This window comes from Calliphora vicina, chromosome 4 (assembly GCF_958450345.1).
Source record: "Calliphora vicina chromosome 4, idCalVici1.1, whole genome shotgun sequence".
Classification (NCBI taxonomy): Eukaryota; Metazoa; Arthropoda; class Insecta; order Diptera; family Calliphoridae; genus Calliphora; species Calliphora vicina.
This window is the reverse complement of record NC_088783.1, coordinates 110,263,376-110,286,442: the sequence shown is the minus strand read 5'-3', so window position 1 is coordinate 110,286,442 and position 23,067 is coordinate 110,263,376. Positions and strand designations below refer to the sequence as shown.

Sequence of the window (23,067 nt, the reverse complement as noted above, 5' to 3'; positions counted from 1 at the left end):
CTTAAGTACATTAAGAGAACGACCGAAAAAAGTATTTGTTTAAACTCAAAAATTATTATTTTTATAAACAAGAACCTATTTTATTAACGTTTTTCTTATCATTATTTAAGTTTGTTATTAATTATATTGAAAAATCACTATTTAAGCATTAGATTCAGAATTTTAAATAATTTCCCTGTGGACGTATGATTAATATTAATTTATAGGTTATATTTGAAAACTGCCTCAAACTTAAACAATTTTTAATAGATTTGGATTATTTTAGAATTAAATGAAAGCTAAGAAATAGGCTATAACTTGCTTAAAGCAAATATATCATTAAAATAAATTATTTTTATAAAATCTCTTGAATTATTGCGTTTCCATGTTTTATCAAAAAAATATTTTCCTTATTTTAATCAAAATTTGCTACTTATTAAAACCAATTAAATATTCTTCTTTTCTAATACTTTTTTTGATTATTTTTCTCTCAGTTTTCGTTTCATCTTACCAAAAAATGTCAATGACCACAGTTGCAAATTTAGTTTTTTATCACTTTTGTGTTGTTGATTTTTGGTATTCTGCCAGCTGCAATATCAACAAGAACCTGAAACAAAAACTAATTTATTTTATCTGTTTTGTTTTTTAGCTAGAGACCGGAAGTGTAAATCATTAGAGAACACATTTTTAAACTAACAGCAGCCAAAATACAATACTTATATTGAATAATTAATAAATAAATAACAGCACCCTATTGCTGGTTATAAATAATAAAAAGACGAATAAAATTGTTAATAAATTTAATTTTCAATGTTCCGAATGGAAAAATTAGTCTGTGAGTTAAGGAGTTTTTTCCATTCTCTTACTTAATTTCATAATGAGTGGTAATGGTATATATTCCGTCCGTTGAAATCAACTTTCTAAAGCACCCAAATAACTTGCAAATATGATTGATACTCAGATATATCGGGTATAGTCCTGATTCAGTTGCTATTTAAAATGAAGAAAATCGGCCAACAAACGGCTAAGATATAAACAAAAATCTCGACAACTTTAATTTTTTTAATCCATTTTTCTTAAACATTTTTTTCAACAAAATGTTTGTTTTCACCAAAAACTCATTTCAATGTTTTTCTGAATGTAGTAGCTTTATATGTACTTTATTGAAGGGTATAAAGGATTTCTACTTCTTTCTTTAACAAAATTCCTTCAAAATTAAAGCCAGTTTCTCTTTATTTTAATCTTGATTTGATGTATTGTTTGCCTTATATTTAATACTAGTTCATCGTCCCGGCTTCGCCCGGTAGCATTTACTAATGTTAGTTCTTCGAGTTTCTGCAACCCACATACCCCTGCCTTTTCTTATTTATCTGCAAACAAAATATCTAAATTTGTACTGCATACTTTAGGGAGCTTTTTTATTACAGTTGACTGGACTCAAAAATCGAGTTTTACCAGGATTTTTTTAATTTTTTTCTTTTTTCTCCTGAAAATTTCGAATCGAATAAAACAAAAATCAGCCAAATCGCTTCAGCCGTCCTCATGTAATGCCATTACATACATGGACCATTTCATTTTTATACACAGTGGTTGACAAAACAATGGAAACTTTTCCAAATATTTCATTAGTGGCCTAAAATCTGAAATAATTTTTTAAAAAATTTTAACATTTTTGTAGTATTTTATTTGTTTACTTTTATTAACTTAATTTAACAAAAAACATAGGACATAATTAATTAAATTCTAAAAATGAGAATACAAAATTAAAAGATTTCTTTATAACTGCATTGACAAAACAATGGAAACTTAGGTATTATTTTAACAAATATGGTTTAAACTTTGCAATAACACAATATTTTGTTGCTTATCCCTTATTTTTTATAACTGCTACACATCGACGATGCATTGAACCAATTAAAGAATCAATGGTCTCCTTTGAAATATTTTGCCATTCCCTTATAACCGCCTCCGATAAATCTTCCTTCCTGGTGTAATTTTGGGTCCTTATTTTACGATCTACAATTTCCCATAGATTTTCTATGGGATTGAGATCTGGCGATTGGGCAGGACATTTCAAAACACGTACCTCGTTCGATAGCCTTACGAGGTCTTCCACCTAAATGTTGAGTTTTTACAGAACCGGTCTCACGAAATTTCTTTATAATTTTTAAAACTGCTGATTTATTTATTGAATATTTGTCACAGATACTTTTTTGTTTTAAACCAGCTTTAAAATCGTTAATTATTTTATTTTTTAAGTCTTCACAAATCTTAACTTTAGCCATTTTCGTTAACTTTGAAAAAAAGCAATTATGCGAAAAACTTAGAAAAAGAAATTGTGAAAAATTACCAGAATTTAAAAATAAAATAAAATAACTATAAACAGGATGCTTTATACATCGTTCTTTTAAATATTATTTTCGTTTTACACTTCTTTCTTGCAGAAGTTTAAAAGTTTCCATTGTTTTGTCAGTGGCGAAATAGTGAATATTTTTAATTTTGTTCCCTTTTTTCAGAATATAATTAATTATGTTGTTTGTTTTTCAGTAAATTTATATAAATAAAACTATACAACTAAAATACTAAAAAAAAAAATTTTTATTTTAAAAAAATATTTTAAATTTTGAGCTACATATGGAATATTTGGAAAAGTTTCCATTGTTTTTTCAACCACTGTATATAGATTTTTTACATTCTTTTATTTTTGCATTTTTAAACTTATTTTGTGGAACAAAAATTAACAACTGCAAAAACAACTTAACATACTAACATATTTAATGAAGAGAATACAAACATTACTACACTTGCTCACATTTATTTAAGGCAAACGACCGTTAAAGTATTTTCAATGTTTAAATGAACGTGTTGTTGGAGGAAAATGGCACAAAATAACACATCCTCACACACACGCTCTTAACTCTGTTTGTTTCCCTATCAAAAATGAAAAAGGAAAATATATTAGGGCTATTCACAAATATTTAAACCCTTCAAAATTCAATTTCAATGAAATTTAAAAAAAAACTCTCCAAATTAGAAATTTAAAACACGACTTAGAAATTTAAAGTTAAAATCGATTGTAATAAGTTTTTTATTCTATCGAAATCATTCTGAAATTCTTGAGTCATTTTTCTAAAGCTTATTAAAGTAAATTTATTCAAAAATGACATTATCAATTTAAATTTAACGGTCTGTAACGGCTGCAACATTCACCATGTTTAGAAACATTTCCATGAGTAGAAACTTCAACTTATCAACAATATTAATAACACGCTGTTATTAACATTGTAAGACAACATTAACTGTTAAAGCTGCTAACATTAACATTAAATCATTGTGGAAATAGAACTTGTTTTTTCCGTTAGATAATGATATGAGTATATAGATAGTAGCTGAAGAGTTGTTGAGGGGACAGTATATCGTAGCCTCTGTTAGAGTTAACATCAACTGTAATACCAATGTATTCTTGTTAATTATAAATTGTTGTGTAAATTTAAATAAAGAGTTGTTACTATTTTTAATCTTTTTTTCGCTTTTATTTTCAATTTAAAAGAATCCTTTTTATTTAAATGAAATAAACCACCGTTTTTAGAAGGTAAAACCGTAACAATATATTGTTGCTATTTCTGCTAGACTTTTACCATGTTTAGCTAAAACTTTTAATTTCTCAAAAGTTCACTACATACATGATTCATACCAACAATATTCTTCCTATCATTGAATACATATCAACCCAACAAATGACACATCAACAGCAGCAACCATGATATGTATAAATATGTAGACGTATCTAAAATTTTGTTATTGTAAATGGCCTAAATTCAGTTAAAAGACAACGAACGCCATCTTCACATGAAAATGCTTTTAAAACTTAATAAATTTTGCATATAAATTTGACACATTTGTGCTAATATAAACAAATTGAGTGGCAGAAATAGAGTGTAGTGAGAAAAAAAAAGTGAAATATATATTTTTCCAACAAATTTGCATGACAAAAATAAGAAAAATTTTGCAAATTCATTTAAAAAAATCCTTAATCGAAATAAATAAATAAAATGTTATATAAGAAATAAATTTGTAAAACTAAATTCTTAAATAAAGTAAGTATATTTAAAGGTAAATAACGGACGAAGATTTATCACATAAAATAAACATTGTATACTTTTAACATATCTTTCAAAAATATGTGATGTCAGTGAATGTCGTGAATGCTAACACGTCTTGCACCAGATCGCCTCCAGTATTTTTAAGAAATTTTATCGCTACAGTACATAAGATATTTGTGAGACAACAACGAGGTTGATAGTAGAATGTGTTTAATGACGAGTAAGAACATTAGTGGTGAATGAATACTTCCTTGATCACTCTTTTCGATGATTATCATATGAAATTTCAATACAAAAGCCAGCATGAGCCTAGTTCATTGAGTTTTCAGATCAGATTGAAATTCACTGGACTTAATGAAATAGGTTTGGCTAGCCAGTTAAATAGGTATGGGTTTCATAATGACCCTGACTGTATGTTGGGAATAAGTTACAAGAACGTTACGGTCTATGCGAAACCGAAAGTTTTAATGCCTGTTGTTTATCTGACCTCAGTGGAGTTAGAAAGACTCTTGTTTTACACTCAAAATCTTCTCAGAATCTGCTGTAAGCAGGCGAACTTCAAGAACTACATTCATATAATTCCTGTTATCAAAGAATTTCTGGCGTATCTATAAATGTTATTCAATGCTTCCAAGTATGAACTGCTATCATACCTGAGCATGATCTCCTCCTACACAAGTAGTTCCAGTCGGACATGCATCGGGGGAGCATCCAACTAGCTTATGTGGAAGTTTGGTTGACTCCTCCAATAAAATCCGAGAAGGAACAGTTGCGTCAATATGAAGTTTTGTTCCTTCAGCGCTGGAACCTTAGAAAATGGTAACCGGAATTTATTTGACGACAATCTGTTGAGATCTTTCAAAGACCGTCTACATGATTGTGCAGTCGTCAAAATGATTTCTTAAGCATTTATCTCTACTGGAAGTTTGAAAATAATTCTCAGGTCTATAGCTTTTAAAGGCTTGCCTGCATCGATATGAAGTTGTGGTTTGTTCGAGACAGGAATATCATACAGTTTGAGAATAATACTTCTTTTCGCCTAGTCTCTGAATGCTCAATACAACAAAGCCGGGAATTAGGAATGCTCCGTTTATGGTGCAAATTTAATAGCGATCCTATCATACTTCTTCATTGAGCTGGATTGTAGACCATAACTTACCAACTACAGGAAGTTTTAATCAGCCCAATTATGAATAAAAAATCCCACGGGAGTTTTTTCCCATTGAATTTAAATAGGAAAAATCAGAAAAGGGAAAAAACTCCCGGGGAATTTTTATTCATAATTGAGCTGAATTATTTTCGAAAAGAAAATCATTTGAATTTATATTCTTAATACATAGTATTCTGAAATTTTTTTCTTTCGAATCGAATTACACAATAACCCTGGTGATCCTACGTTTTAGTTCTTCAAATAATCTAGCCATTGGCTCGTATTAGCCTCATATAACAATCTGCTGATATCGCGATGTAACTGGGTAATACTCCGAATGTCATCGACTGCGAATCACGTAGATTAAAGATGCGGTACATAAATTCTCTGATGCCGTGGCATTCTGCTTTGTTTTGGTTATTGATGTCGGAACTGGCTACTGGCGGAATGTAGACATTATAAAGCTCAAACTCTGTTTCCCCCTTTAACCACATGATATTTGTCTCTCCTATCCAGATAGAAAGAAACATCTCTATATTGTGATTTGCAACCTGGTCTTAGTAGCAAGTTCATTATCCTGGAGCGCAGCGACCACGTTATCTATGAAATTTTGTCCATTAAATTAAACTGCAATATGGATATCACATTATGTCTTCGGAAAGCAATTGATAACGTGGTAGGAAGTATTTCTGAGGTGACACCAGCCCAAATATTATATTATTTGAAAAACACATTCTTTATCTTGAATAGTGTCGATGACTGTAGCCAAACAGAATAACAAACAAGATTCTCTAAAATTAAAAATGTCCTTAACCATTTAAATTTCCAGCCTCATATTTTCATTTTTTTCTGCAATTTTGTAAGCACAATCGAGTACAAATTTACCAAATGTTTGCTGTCTACAACACTACAATATCAATTTCATTTCCAGTAACAAACAATTTAACAATTTAATAACAAGTTTCCTTACAATTGTTTTTTTAAATGTTTTTAACCAACTGCATTGACAGGCACAACAAACTTCAAATCCTTACACTTTTCCCCTTTTAAAAATCAAAGAGAAAATAATAATTCTACAAGTACAAAATACACACAAAAATATTGGAAGTAATTTTTTGCAGGTTTTCATTTTCAACAACACACATCTATTTCCTGTCAAATATTGGCAAATGAAACATTAATATCCTTTTTGGCAGTAATTTTAAAGCATTTAGAAATCACATAAATATGTAATTAGTTCTGCTTAAGTGCAGTGTCTAAATTTATTCCATAATTATAGACGTATGTCATTAAGGGCGGGTTTTTGACTTCAGGATTGGATATTGAATTAAGTTTAATCTACATACGTATGTATTTTGATTTTGGGTGGTCGATTATTTTGTTTTATTTGATATGTTTTTTATTTTCTCAACAGATACAGCCACCTACCTACAATTTTCTTCTGCTTATTTGTAAATTACTCACTATTTTGATAACAAAATATGACAATTTCCCGAAGTTGTACATGGAAAACTTCAAAATTCAAATAATTTTGGTTAGTAATACAAGAATTAAATTCTTATCTTCATATTCTTCAACTAAAGATAAACTCTAAATTAAATAAAAGTAATAAAAAATTAAAAATAAATAAAACTTAGTTATTCATGACACTCAAATATAAATTAACGGCAATTAAATAATGAAATACTTTTAACAAAAAAGAATTCAAATACTTCTGAAATGTAAATTTAAGAATTAAAGCGCTGAATATATCTCATAAGTAGCAACAAAACTTTTTATAAAGCCCTGGAGATGAACTACAGATATAATGGCCACTTTACAATGTTCTTTTTAAGTAAAAATAAAATAATTCACAAAAAACATAGAGATAAAACAGTACAAACTGTCGCAAAAAAAGTATTCTTAAGAAGACTTTGTCTCTTTGATAATTCTCTTATACACTCACTCTCAGTTGCGTTTGTGAGCTATTGTTTTGGTTGCTGCATTTTCACTTTGTTGCATTGCGGTTGTGTAGTTGTTATTGTTGGTTATTTGGTTTTGTATTCATTTGTTATTTTGTCGGCATCTTGTTAAAAGTGGCTGTTGCTCCTTAGGCTTTTGTCCTTTGTTTGGCATAATCCAAAGCAGCAGTCAGTATACGATACTCCAATATCATCTGTATATAGATACTTGTTGGCTTTATTTCACCCTTTTTCAGTCCACCAACTAGCTTTTCATCATTTTCCAGGGTGTTGAAGAAGGCTCTCAATAGTTGCATTAGGCGTATCTGCAAATACTGCCAGATTTTCGAGTCCAATTCAGTTTCTAAAGCACAATCAATATACAGCAGGTCCATGGAACGCTCAGACGTTATCCAGTGATCCAATTGTTCTTTGTTCATATTGAAGACGCAAAGGAAACCTAAAAGTTCTGAGGAAATGTGCTTGGGTGGAGGTAGAACTTTCAATTCACTAGTCTTTGGAATGTTGAGCAGTTGCAAAAGATGATTGCGTTTCTCGTATAGAGCATCTGAAGAACTTAAGCCCAGTTTAATGGTCATACTCTCTTTGTGATTTTGGGCATTGATGGAACTGAAAAAGAGACAAAGAAATTAATTCATTGAAATGAATGAAAAAAAGTTTTTTTTAAAAAAAAATCCTTTATGTGAAACTCCCTTATAGTTAAAATAGCTACTTTCACACAGAAAAATAATTTTTTATCAAATAAAACTTAGCCATTGCGAGTCCTTAACTCGGCATTGGAACGATCGCTATAACGTATGAAAACATGTTCTCCCTACTTAAAGTCCTCCTTTGCTCTCCATTTCTTGGGTCTCCACATTGAAAATTGACGAAATGGTGCCATTACGATGATTGGTCATGTCCCAGAAGGGTATTAAGACAGGAATAGTAGAGGGCGTATCTTCGCTCGGCAAGGGTTTGGAGCGGCACATAACAGTAGAAACGGTCTATCTGTATAAAATATGAAAACAAAAAAAACCTATTTTGATATAAAACAAAGTTTGGCTATTTAAAATTAATTGATATGTAAGGAGAAATAAAACCAAAGGAGTGTTGGGTTGAAACTGCAAGGGGGTATTTTTGTGTTTTAGAAATAGTATATCAAACTATACGTACAACTTTTGTTTAATTTAAACTTGTTTTATTTACACAAAGCCTAAAACTATGTTTTAATTTTAATGTTTTTACACATGAATTGGTAGATTTCTTTTTTCTCAAAAGCAACAGCATCATCAAGGTTGGTCATTTACCATTACCATCGTGGTCCTTCTCAACAAATATTAAAAATGCTAAAAGTTAAGAACTTGCTTAACACAACCACAACAAATGTTTAAAAATTGCTAAACAACATCAAATAGTTGCTTGGTCTATATATGAAAACGGCTTTAAACCAAACCGCTAAAAGCCAACTTCTAAAAGCAACAGTTGCAACATCATCATTATCTTGTCTATTTCCTAGTTTGCTGAAGCATTTGCCACCTTTTCCCTTTTTTGAAACACTAATCCAACAGTCAAGTATCGTTAAGTTTCTGCTCAAAAAAGCAACAGAAATTATAAAATGAAACATGGACTGTCTTTCTATTGCAGTTTTAATCTTTTAAGCCACAAAATGATGCTAAAATCATTATTAATAAACCCCTTACTCTATAGACTTTCTCCTATAATATAATAAGTTATCAAAGATAAGTGAATCTTACTTTTAGCAGCTGAACTTGCAAAGATAAGAGCTTTAGTGGATTATGTAAATAAGTACTAAAGAAGTCATGAAAATATATATTCTTCATAAAAAAACTTAAATTTTTGCTGGGTTGTAATGACACATTCTTAAAATTCTAAAAATTTTCCTACTGTACGTATGATTAATATTAATTCGGAGGTTGTTATACCTTAATAATTTTTAAGGTTTACTTTTAAAATTTAATTATGATGATGGTGGACAATCTTCTTTATTGCAAGCTAAACAAAAATTTAAACACGTCTTGTTGGTTTTAAATTAGATTCAACAGTAACCATTTATTTTTCCTTTTGATAAATATTTACTTTTGTTTAGGCAATTCAAAGAGTTTATTCTACTTCCAATAACAGTAAGTATTTATGTTTTTAATTTTATGTAAATGTATGTATGTATTAGTATAATTGTATGTTTATATTCATGTTTAAATATGTTTTGTTTATGTTGTATACATTGTTTTTAAATTCAGTAAATTAAATGTAGCTAAACATAAACTTGTGTTTTAATTCTTTTTTGTATATGTATATTAGGACTCAACATCCCGGCCCCATTGAAGGACCTAGTGTCTTCAATCGTTTGGTAGTAAAGCAAGTTTTTGAATAGGACGTTTAAATACGCCGTTTTTGGTTCGTATCTCTGCCACCCTGACTTTGCCGTCTTTGCCTTCTGTTACGGCTACGACTCGTCCTGTCAACCACTCTTGGGGTGGCAGGTTGTCCTCGTGAATCACTACTAGCTCCCCTACTTGTAAGTTGAGAGTTTCTTTGTGCCACTTGCCCTTGGCCTGTAGTCCCAGTATGTATTCTTTGGACCAGGCTCGCCAAAACATCTCCTTGAGTCCTGAGAGCAGACGCCATCGCTTCCAGGACTTCAGCGCGTTGCCTCTCGCGCCTTCTTCGGATCCTGGCGGCAGCGAACGCAGACCCCCTCCTATGAGTAGATGGGCTGGAGTTAGAGCTTCCCCGTCGTTGGGGTCTGGCGATAGCTGTGCTATTGGCCGACTGTTCAGCACCGCCTCTACTTCTGCGAGCATGGTTTGCATTTCTTCTGCGTTCAGTGACGCATTGCCTACGCCTCGCAGAAGCAGGAACTTTGCCTGCTTGACAGCAGCTTCCCACAATCCCCCGAAGTGAGGAGCTCGAGGAGGTATGAAGCTGAATTCCACTTCTGTTGACGCTGCGTACGATAGCAGAGCTTCTTGTTGTTCCTCGAACGCTTTCTGAAGATCTTTCAGCTCTCTGCTGGCTCCCACAAAGTTGGTTGCGTTGTCGCAATGTATTTTCCTGGGTAGTCCTCGTCTGGCAGCAAACCTTTTAAAACAAAGAATAAATGCATTAGCAGATAAATCCGAAACCAACTCTAGGTGAACAGCCTTGGAAGAAAAACAAACGAAAACGGCAATATACATCTTTATGGGAGGTCTTCCACGAATTCTAAGTGACACGTTGACTGGTCCGCAAAAATCAACGCCAACAACTTGAAATGGACGCATAGCCCTCACTCTATCGGTGGGCAAATCGCCCATAACTTGGGACATCAGTTTTGGCTTATATCGAAAACAATGAATACATTTACGAACTATTTTTCTACATTCATTCTTAGCGTTTATTAACCAAATTTTCTCTCTTACTAATGATATCATTGCTTTTGTACCAGCATGACAATTTTTGAAATGTAAATGCCTCAAGTATATCTCAACAAAACATGTTCCCTTGGGCAATAAGAGAGGAAATCTTGTAGCATATGGCAAAGCGCATTAAGTAATCTACCTCCTACTCTAATGAGAGAAAAGCATCGACTTTCATCAGTAAAGTTATGTATGAAAGGAGTTAATCTTTGAATATTAGCAGGTAAAATCTCAGACTTTTTTATTTTAAGAATTTCATCAGAATAATACTCATTTTGTATTATCTCCACAATTTTTAGGAAAGACCATTCCATTTCCTTTGCTGTGGGTATATTGGATTTCATTATTTTCAATTTCTTCACACCATCAACAAATCTCAAAATGAATGACAACACTCTTAAGAATTTGACGTAAGAAGAATATTTACTGCTTAAATCCAAAAAAATATTTGCCGAATCTTTTGCAATGCCTTTTTTTATATTTGTCAAAGTTAATACCTTTGACTTTCTTTTCTCTAAACTCTCCTGTTCAGGTAATAGTTGAAAGTTTTCGTTTATTGGCCATTCTGAACATTCCTTTAATAGAAATGAAGGCCCTTCGAACCATATAGAATTTTTCAACTCATCTACATCGCACCCTCTTGAGACTATGTCAGCTGGATTTTGCTTAGTTGGAACATGTCGCCATATTACTCGAACTGAACAGTCTTGAATCTCAGCAACTCTGTTAGACACAAATGTGTTAAGTAAGGATGGATGTGTTTTGATCCAATATAAAGTTATTTCGGAATCTGTCCAAAAATTCACGGATTCTATTTGAAATTGCATCATATTTTGCAATCTTGACCATAATTTAGCCAGCAAATGTGCTGCACAAAGCTCAAGCCTTGGAAGAGACTTCGTTTTAAGTGGAGCTACCTTGGATTTTGCAGTCAGCAATCTACAGAAAATAGTATGGCCTGTATTACTTCTAATATAAATACAGCAGCCATAAGCTCTGATTGAAGCATCAGAAAATCCATGAATTTGTATTTTTGCAGTTGAATTAGTTTGGACAAATCTAGGAATACAAATAGAATCAATTTTTGATAAATTTCTTTTAAAATTCTCCCATGAAGTGTTCATACTCATGGGGATTGATTCGTCCCAATCAAGTTTCTGAAGCCAAAGTTCCTGAAGAAGTATTTTTGACTTAGTAATGATTGGGCTCAAAAGTCCAAGAGGATCAAACAGCCTAGCAGAAACAGACAAAATGTTCCTTTTAGTTGCTCTTAAATCGTTAAATTGATTTTCCAAATGAAACGTGAAGGAATCATTCTTAGGAATCCAGTGTATTCCTAATGCTTTAGAAGTGTCAACATCATTTAGTAACAGTTTTTTCGAATCGTCTAGCTCAGAATCATTTGAATAATTTGAAAACCATTTGGTTAATCTAAACCCTGCCGAATTTAATATTTCAGTCACCTGATTACGAATCTTTATAAGATCATCCAAATTATCGGCACCGGTTAACAAATCATCAACGTAAAAGTCGTTTCGAATGATTTTAGAACCAACTGGCAAAGTATTCTGATATAAATCGCTTAAATGCATCAAACATCTAATTGCCAAGAAGGGTGCTGATGAAGTACCATAGGTTACGGTATTCAAACGAAATATTCGTAAACAATCTGAAGGATTTTCTCTCCAGAGTATTAGCTGAAAGTTTCTATCAGCCTCATTAAGCAAGACCTGGCGGTACATTTTCTCAATATCAGCAGTTATGACAAACTTGTGGAAACGGAAGCGAATTAAAATTGAATATAATTCTTCCTGAATAGTTGGTCCAACCATTAACAAATCGTTTAGTGATAACTGTGAACTTGTTTTACTGGAGGCATCAAAAACGACACGAAGTTTAGTCGTAAGACTTTGAGGGCGTAAAATGCATTGGTGAGGGATAAAATAGTGTGGGAAACTTGGAATATTATTGCTTACAATAGACATATGTCCTAAGTCAATGTATTCCCTCATGAAATCATGGTACATATTTTTCATTTCAAAGTTTTTCGATAGTTTACGCTCTAAGGCGAGAAATCGTCTCTTTGCGGTGTCATATGAGGAACCTAATATATTCGGTTCAATCTTAAATGGCAAAGAAACGATAAATCTACCCGTATTCAAGCGTTGAACTGAATCTCGAAACCTTTTCTCACATTCTCGTTGTTCTGTATTATATAATACTATATCACGAGGAAGTTCCTCTAACTCCCAAAATTTTCGAACAACGGAATCCAAATACTCCTCATTCTCAATTAAATTATTGACGTGGCAAATTTTTGAGTCAGAGCTCCTTGACTGATTGTATTTTCCAGCTACAATCCAGCCAAAGGAAGTTTTCTGAAGAATCGGTTGGCTCTGATTATGCTTTATCTGTCCAACACATAGAATCTCAAAGAAAAGTTCAGCACCAAGTAAAATGTCTACTTTTTGTGGTTTAAAGAAATTTGGATCGGCTAATTCGATATTTTTTGGAATGTTCCAATCAATGGTACTTATGTTTTGGTCTGGTTGAAAACTTGTAATAGTGCTCAATATCCAAAATTTAGCATTGAATTGGGTACCATTGATTCTCGATCGTAAATTGACTTCAACACTTGACTTAGTACATGAACTAGTTTTACCAATGCCACTCAAACTTAATTTACCACCTTCTCTCTTTAATCTAAGTCTTTGGGCTAAATCTTCAGTAATTAAATTAGTCTGAGAGCCAGAATCTAATAAAGCCCTTGCCATTATATATTCACCTGAGCTATTTCTTACTTTAACTAAAGCTGTAGCAAGAATAACATTCTCATCAGAAAAGGAAAGATTTATTGAGGCCTGAGATGTAGTAGGTTGGGGTTCAGATACATTTGATGAATTCTGATTGGAACTTGAACTTGGAGAATCATTAGTAAAACGATGTAAAAGATTGTTATGAGAACCATTACAAATTCCACATTTTCGATAATTACATCTCGATACCGTATGACCCTTCTTAAGACAATTTATGCAGGCTGGAATAGATTTTATAAAGTCAAATCGTTGACGAACTGGTTCTGCAGCAAAAGAAGGGCAGTTGTAAATATTATGCTGAGAAGATTTACAGAATAAACATTTTTCAGCTGATTGCTTCGACTTTGAACACGCAAGAGTAGTTTTTGAAGACTTTCTTGGTTGATTATCATTTTTGTTTTTTAAAGATCTCAACTTTGGATTTGAGGATTCGTCAGCTGCAATGTGCTGATAACGTTTATTTAGCATAGCCTCACAATCGACCCACAATGGCAGATGTTCATAATCTAATTGTTCCTCCCATTTTGATTTAGTGACTGAGTCAACTTTTGAAATAACTAAATGAATTAATATCGCATTTGCGATTTTCTTATCATCTCCGATAGACAATAACGAATCATAGATTGCCGACACTGTGTCGATCATGCTTCGCAAAGCAGATGCTGATGGTTTCGAAATTTCAGGAAGATCGAAGAGTTTCGAAATATTATCGAAAAATATTAAACACTCATTATCATAAACCTTCTTAAGACTTGCAAGCGCTTTTGGATAGTTTTCCTCAGTAATTTGAAATGCTTTAACAGTACCCAAAGCTTCATCTGATAAACACGAAATCAAGTGATTAAATTTTTCAATGTCCGTTAATGTTGGATCGTGATGGACTAAATTCTCAAACAAACTCATGAAATTTTTGTAATCGGAATAGTTTCCATTAAATTTCGGAAGTCGCATGTTTGGTAACCTTGAATGATGAGCCTGCATATTAAACGAGGTCTCACACAAACTTGATTTTCGGTTTTTGGCTTGCAAACTTAATAACAACGATTTAGTAGTTACGCAAAGGTCTTCAAGCTGTGATCTTTCATCATTTGAAGGATCTAAATTATCCAACTCTGACTGATAAGTCATTGCTTGAGAAATATATTCTTTTAATATTTCCATACGGCAATCTATCTCAAAGGGATTGAATGATATTTTCTTGTCAATAATAGACTTTCGAATTCTTGAAATGTTTTCAATCACTTTGGTTTTTCTTTGGATTAATTTTGCTAACTCGTCTGATTCAGGAGCAGCCTGGTGTTTTTTACTACCAGCCATGTTTAGGTTTTATATGATAAACTAAACTTGTTTAGTTCAAACTTTAAAAAACAATGTAAATTCTGATCAAATTTGATTAAAAGATTTTAATTCTTTAATCGCCGTAATTAAATTGTACACCGTAATTCAAATCAATAATTTTTAACAAAAAGTATATAAACCAAGCAAATAGTATATTTGAATACGAAATTTTTTCGATTTAGAAATAATAAACGCAACAAATAGTTCAATCAAATATAAAATTTTATAATTTGAATAAATATAATCAAATTTTGCAATTTAAAACTGTAGTTAATTTCAATATAAATTGTTGATTTAATGTAATCAAAATTCGAAGTGCAACAATATAATGCAAGTGGCCACAATATATATAATTTACAATACTCACTTTGCTTTGATATACACTGGTAAGTATTGGATGCAGAAATTCCTAGTTATTTAAGTGCAGATTTATTTAACCTTTTCCTTTTTCACAATCACAACTCAAGTACTTTTGTTTTAGTTCATTTTATTTTTTTTAATTTAGATTTCAATTGTTTATGTTCACGTTGTTTTGTTTATTTATTAATTAGTGGTGTTATAATATCCAGATAACATTCGATTTTGTAGTAATCGAAACGTATATCTTCACTATATAATACAAGTGATGCCAATGTTTTACCAAATAGGCGTTTTAATAAACAACGAACTGTTATTAAATTTTATTAATTTAAGCACAATAATTACTTAATGTAAATTTATTATTGCTTTCTTTGTTTATTCTCACAAGTTTTTAAATATATTATTGAATTTTTAATATGAAATTAAGAAAAATGTTTAACAATGCACAATAATTTCTCTAAGTGTTGCTACTTGTGGACGATTAATCTGGTAACACCGTATCAACAAATCGATTGTAATATAAACATCTGACGTTTATTGAAGTAATCGAAAAAGTTGAAATAAACAAAAGAAAATGTAATTGCAAATTCAATAAAATTATTTTTATTAATTGCAATACAATACAAAATAAATTAAACAAAACTTTTATTTAATTTGTTGCCGTAATGGCTTTCAACAATCGAGAGTGATGTGGAGTGATTCGGTCGCGATCGCCAAATTATAGAAAATGGCAAGTGTTCGTACTTCGTGCAAAACTTGAATTTAATTTATTTTTCTTTCTAGGCTATGTTCACTTTAAATATGTGTGTATATATGAAATTTCAAATTGAGTGCCATAAATTTTATGCAATACACTTGTTAAGATAATAGTTTTGAATAATTTACAAAATTATCTCTATAATCTTAATCACTCTGAGATTATAGGTTACAGTTGCATAAAATTTAGTTGCACTTTACCTCCGTATCTGATAATCCAGAATCCGAGTTACTTCCCTGATGATGGCTCCTACAATGGCGGCAGCGACAATGGCAGCGGGGCATCTGGACACAGGAACTTTCAAGGTAAGTTGGCACCGTTTGGTTATATAAAATTAATTAGCGCACAACACCAGCAAGACGTGTATAATACACTATGCAATAATTTAGCAAAGTGTTTTGTTATTTGTATTAAATTTACAAATCAATGACAATCTCGAAGTAAATTAACGAGTTTTCTTAATAATTTGTTATGTTTAGTGCAATAAATTAGACAAATAGTCCCTGCTCGGGCGCCAAAATGTTATACCTTAATAATTTTTAAGGTTTACTTTTAAAATTTAATTATGATGATGGTGGACAATCTTCTTTATTGCAAGCTAAACAAAAATTTAAACACGTCTTGTTGGTTTTAAATTAGATTCAACAGTAACCATTTATTTTTCCTTTTGATAAATATTTACTTTTGTTTAGGCAATTCAAAGAGTTTATTCTACTTCCAATAACAGTAAGTATTTATGTTTTTAATTTTATGTAAATGTATGTATGTATTAGTATAATTGTATGTTTATATTCATGTTTAAATATGTTTTGTTTATGTTGTATACATTGTTTTTAAATTCAGTAAATTAAATGTAGCTAAACATAAACTTGTGTTTTAATTCTTTTTTGTATATGTATATTAGGACTCAACAGAGGTCAAGATTGAAAATTGTTCATAACTTTTTACATTTTTATAGAAATTTTATGTTTGAAATAGGAAATAAATGCTAACATATCAAGCTATAATTATTTTAAAATAAATTTATTCTAAAAGCTTAAACTAATAAATACTAGTTAAATTATTTTATTTTTTTACACATATGCTTTAGAATTTTGAATATTTTCTTTTCTTATTTTACATTTTCAGTACTTTTTACGTCTTTTATTCACTCAAGAATGCATATCTTCCTGTAAGTTTATTTTAAATGTAGGTCACTTATGTATTTCTTAAGATTTAATTTAATATTACTTTGAATTATTATAAGAAAACAAAAACCTAAGGTTTTGTTTGTTGTCTTTAAATTCTTCTACTGCGAGAATCTTTTCAGGTAAAATCCTAATTCTGCTGGAGATGGCTGTCTTAAACGAGAATCTTTTCAGACAACCACCAAATTCTGCTGGATATACCTGTCTTAAACTAAGAAAATATGATGAAAGTTTTTGAATTGAAGTGGAAAGAAAAATGTCTTAAAACAATTAAAAACATTAACTTTGCCCATTATTTTAGAGCACATTTCAAGCCATTAAGAAAAGCAAATGTTTGTGTTTTGTGCTGAAACTAAATTATGCGGAAAATATTTGCAATTATATGTAGGCAAATAAGAATTTTTGTTTAAGAAGGAAAAATAAACATAAAAGTGACACACAGAGGGAAATTTAATACTTTTGTAGAAGAGTTGTAATCATCTTGGAAAGCGATTAATCGGTTACCAAACTGTAAAAATAAGAAAATAATTAAACTTAAGAATTATTTTATATAACATAAATAAAAGAAACTAGAGAAACAAGAAGGATTTACTTCATTCCCGATTACATTTTATAGATGAGGACATGGAAGTGATTACAAACCTCGCATTTATTACTCGCATTATTATCAATTCGAATATTTCTTTACTTTCTTAACAGCTCTATAGAAAATTTTTGAAGGAAAAATTTTACTTTATAGATTTTGAGAAGACTTTTCTTTATAACTAAGGCATTTACATACATAAATTTTAATAGGCTGAAGAGTTAAATTAATTTTCCTAACCCCATTAACACGAAGTCTGGTTAAGCCTTAACTAATAGTTATACTGTCTGTTAAAATTACTTTTGTATGAAAACTGTCAGTATAACTATTAGTTAACACATAACCAGACCTCGTGTTAATGGGGGTAAGACAATAAAGAAATAAAGCTAAAAATAAAACAAAATTTTCAACAACGAAAATAGTTTGTTGAGACATTTAGAACGAATAATAAATTTTCTAAAGAAAATCACAACATAAAGCTTGAAAAGTATTTTATTCGAGGGGTAAAAAAAAGGATTTGAGGAAATTAGTTGGGTTGTAAAAATCTGTAAATTAAATTAAAAAGAAAATTAGGAATTTGGACAGAATTAAAAAAGGTATTTAATCAAAGTCATCGTCGTACTTTGTTTAGAGGTCTTTTAATTTAATTTTTCATATTTCCATGATTTTCTATTAAAATTATTACAGAAATTCAAGGCCCTTTTATGTAAAACACGAAATAATCTTCTTTCGCAAATATTCACATTGAAGCTATTAAAACTTTCTTTAACTACTCTTTTAGATATTCAAATTATGTCCATTATTTTCCACCATTTTTAACTTGCACATTTTGTCACTTTTTCTAAAAAAACTTTAAACTTAATTAATTTCAAATCTAACAAAATTTAATCACTACAATTTACAGTCAGTGCTTCTAACTGGAGTAGCAGCAGTGATACAAACAAGCACTAGATGATGAACTGAAAACATTTGCCATAGAGAGAAAAAAGAGCTAAGTGTGAATTGAATGACTGTAGCAGACATAAAATATAATTATACTTTTAAAAAATATGTAGATTTATAAATAAAACAGAATAAATATTTATTAAAAACAACAGGGCACTAACAGAAAAAAAATAGAAAAATAAATGAAAATAATAATGGACAAAAAATAATAAAAAAAATCAAACTTCAACAAAAGTAGATCGTAGATAAAATTGGCAACGCTTTTTAATGTAACAAAAATGCTTTAAATTTAAGTGAATTTTACAATAATTAAATTCAAAGTTGTGGCTACAATATTTTGGTAGGGGTAACTAAAGTTTGGTTGCCTCAACCGAAATTCTTCTTTATCAACTGACTTTGTGTTGTTAGAACTGAAAAATTCTATAAGTGCAACATTCGATTGGCAACAAATTCGGTTGCTATCACGAATCTGTTTTCTCTGTGCAACAACCAAAACCTTCCATATCAAACTAAAAAGTAAGTTTTTCACATAAAAGTACTTTTGTGTTGCCGCTTTATTATTTGGCTCTTTTAGTTCATACCCCCAAAGTAATAATTCTGATGATGACGATGTCAGTTATGTAGTCTCAAAATTGCTGGAAAAGGTTATTATTTAATTTCCTCTTCTTAAGCTTCGTTGTTTTTTAAACGGATTTTTTAGTATTATTTTTCACACTGTCTAATGTATTTTTTTAGTTTTATGCTCTAAGATGCTCTTGCAGAAAGTTTGAAAAGGGGAGCAGAAAATGGTAAAAATAACAAAATTTGTGACTGCAAAAGAGCAGATATTGCTGCTACACACATATTTCAACTAACAACAAACCAACCTTCAAACAACACTTAGAACTTCAATTAGTACGAGTATAAAGTACCACAGTAATGTTACTACACAGTACAACAGCAGTATAATGGAAACATGCCAGATTTGAAAAAGAATGAAAACTAGTTTTCATAAATATTTTTCTTCAAACCAAAAGTTTTAAAAATATTTTATTTTTAAATAATTTGCCAGATGAAAATCTTGGTATTGGTTTTTTATAGAGATCATTTTAATATATCGTTTCTCTAATTTATTTATCTATCTATTGCATAATTTAAGTGATTTCCTTCTTTTAAGCATATTTTTTCTATCTAATTACATTGTAAAAGTTCATATATGTTTCACAGAATATTAAATACAGAAAATTACCAACTTCTATAAGATACTGATATGATAATTACTAGGGAGCGAGACTAACTAGAGGAGTTCGTAACAACAAAAAAAATAATTCTTAATGGTGGCTTTAGAACAGGGAAAGGCAACCTATACTATTGCATTTTACGATTGTATTAGTAGTCTGTAAACTTTCGCCTCTTTTCCCCAATTAAAAATGTAAAATCTCATATTGTTCATTATAAATCTTTAAAAGTTGAGACATTTTTTTCACTGGAACGCTGATTATTAAATTGTGCGATAAAAAAACGATAAACAACCCGCTTGTTTGAGTTCTCAAGCTAGACAGATTAAAAGTTGTTTATTTCTCTACAATGCATGTGCACACGTACTTAAGAGAAGAGTAAATGAAAAACGCGGAGACCATGTTTTGCCTTTCCCTGCTTTAGAGGAAAAGACTTTAAGATGAGGAAATTAAATGAAAACACATTTGTATGTCCTAGGGTATTCAATTAATCGGGTTTCTGGTTTAGTCGAGCAAATAATTAATCGGGGTTTAAATTGAATCGGTTATTAATCGGTTAATTTTAAATTATATCATCGGAATAATTTCCATTTAATTTTAAAGTGAACATAAACATAAAAAACAAATAAATATAACAATTCAACAAAACAATAATATACACATGTGTGTTTACTAAGAATTTTAGGGAGAACTTCTGAAATAATCTTTTAAAAAAAATATAATTTAAATGCTTTCCTTTTAGATTTAATAAAACTTGACCTGAAACTCTATCACTGATTGTAGATGTTGGAGAAATCGAATATCCAATTTCTCAGTTCCTTTTCTAAGCATATAAAATCCTCCATCATACCATTGGATTTCTTTTTGGATTTTTTTAGATTTTGAATACTTTAATAGTTTGGTTAAGTTCTGATAAAATACTCATTTCAGTAATTTCTTCAATTTCGTATATCACCATGTCGTCATCCGATTCATTAGGCCAAAGTTCATAATAGAAAATTCTAGAAAAAAGGTAATTTCCAAATTCCTTAGTTTAAATTTTCGTACTATACATCAAAAAACTGTTGCTAGAAGGGAATATTCACGACTTAAGAAATAAAATCAATTATGAATCCTTTCCCTATTTTTTCTATTCAATTCAATGTTGAAAAAGGAAAAAATATCCCGCGGAATTTTTATTCATAATTGGGCTGTATATTTCAATATTAAGTGCAAAAAAAAAAGAAATTTCGATTAATAATCGGTTTATTTGTTATTTGAAAATCCTCAGTTTTAAATTATTCGAACAGTTAACCGACCAAGACTAATCGGCGAACCGATTAACGGTTAATCGGGTAAACAATAAAAATATTAGTGTTTTAATCATGAAATAAATTTAGTTTTGTCATATGCAAGTTTGTTTATACAAGTTTAACAATGGAAATAATTTATGTATTTGACAAAAAGAAAATAAACAAGTAAGAGAGCTATATTCGTCTGTGCTGAATCTTATATACCCTTCACCAAATTATACTTTAAACTACATTTTTTTAAATATTTTTAGGTAAACAAAATTTAATTTTTTTTAAAAAAAGTTTTTTCCAAATTTTTTTTTAAATTTTTTTAATTTTTTTTTTTGCAAAAAAATTTATGACAAAAAAAGTTTTTTGATGAAAAAAAAATTTGGATTAAAAAATATTTTTCCCGATTTTGACCCATTGTAGGTCCAACTAACTATAGCCTTATCTACATCGTTGCAATGGACTTTGAAATATCTATCATTAGATATCCATATTGTCTATATTTATGACTTAGTAATTCAGATATAGATCAAAAATAGGTCAAAAATCGAGGTTGTCCCGGTTTTTTGCTCATATCTCCGTTGTTTATGGACCGATTTTGCTGATTTTAAATAGCAAACTTCTCGAAAGCATGTCTGACAGAATTATTGAAGATTTAAATCCCGAAGATATCTGGGTCTTCAGAAAATTGATTTCAACAGACAGACAGACAGACAGACAGACAGACAGACAGACAGACAGACAGACAGACAGACAGACAGACAGACAGACAGACAGACAGACAGACAGACAGACAGACAGACAGACAGACAGACAGACAGACAGACAGACAGACAGACAGACAGACAGACAGACAGACAGACAGACAGACAGACAGACAGACAGACAGACAGACAGACAGACAGACAGACAGACAGACAGACAGACAGACAGACAGACAGACAGACAGACAGACAGACAGACAGACAGACAGACAGACAGACAGACAGACAGACAGACAGACAGACAGACAGACAGACAGACAGACAGACAGACAGACAGACAGACAGACAGACAGACAGACAGACAGACAGACAGACAGACAGACAGACAGACAGACAGACAGACAGACAGACAGACAGACAGACAGACAGACAGACAGACAGACAGACAGACAGACAGACAGACAGACAGACAGACAGACAGACAGACAGACAGACAGACAGACAGACAGACAGACAGACAGACAGACAGACAGACAGACAGACAGACAGACAGACAGACAGACAGACAGACAGACAGACAGACAGACAGACAGACAGACAGACAGACAGACAGACAGACAGACAGACAGACAGACAGACAGACAGACAGACAGACAGACAGACAGACAGACAGACAGACAGACAGACAGACAGACAGACAGACAGACAGACAGACAGACAGACAGACAGACAGACAGACAGACAGACAGACAGACAGACAGACAGACAGACAGACAGACAGACAGACAGACAGACAGACAGACAGACAGACAGACAGACAGACAGACAGACAGACAGACAGACAGACAGACAGACAGACAGACAGACAGACAGACAGACAGACAGACAGACAGACAGACAGACAGACAGACAGACAGACAGACAGACAGACAGACAGACAGACAGACAGACAGACAGACAGACAGACAGACAGACAGACAGACGGAAATGGCTTAATCGACTCCGCTATCTATAAGGATCCAGAATATATATACTTTATAGGGTCGGAAATGAAAAATGCAGAAATTACAAACGGAATGACAAACTTATATATACCCTTCTCACGAAGGTGAAGGGTATAAAAATAATAGCAAAAATGTTATATCGATTTTAAAGACCGGTTTCTTTTGTAACTCACTGTAAAATAAACAAGAGAGTATCATTTTGCCTTAATAGCTGCATATAAATGTTTGAAATAAGTGTTTGTGGGGGAATATGAATTAATATCTTCGTGTAAATGTTTGTGTTTC

The 23,067-nt window shown here is 31.2% G+C and overlaps 2 protein-coding genes across 2 annotated transcripts; both read right to left on the bottom strand.

Annotated features, from left to right (window-relative positions):
* Positions 1-7,321: 7,321 nt before the first annotated feature.
* On the bottom strand, positions 7,322-8,164 carry LOC135958674 (actin-histidine N-methyltransferase-like). The gene is given in 3 exon segments (XM_065509564.1): positions 7,322-7,799; positions 7,943-8,029; positions 8,031-8,164. Coding segments are annotated over 3 exon segments (699 nt in total).
* A 1,331-nt stretch (positions 8,165-9,495) lies between these two features.
* Positions 9,496-16,173, bottom strand: LOC135958210 (uncharacterized). Its single transcript, XM_065509093.1, has 2 exons — positions 16,063-16,173; positions 9,496-10,274 (listed from the first exon to the last, which is right to left on the bottom strand). The coding sequence occupies exon 2, from the start codon at positions 10,004-10,006 to the stop codon at positions 9,533-9,535; it is 474 nt and encodes a 157-aa protein (XP_065365165.1). The 5' UTR covers positions 10,007-10,274; positions 16,063-16,173; the 3' UTR covers positions 9,496-9,532.
* Positions 16,174-23,067: the final 6,894 nt, after the last annotated feature.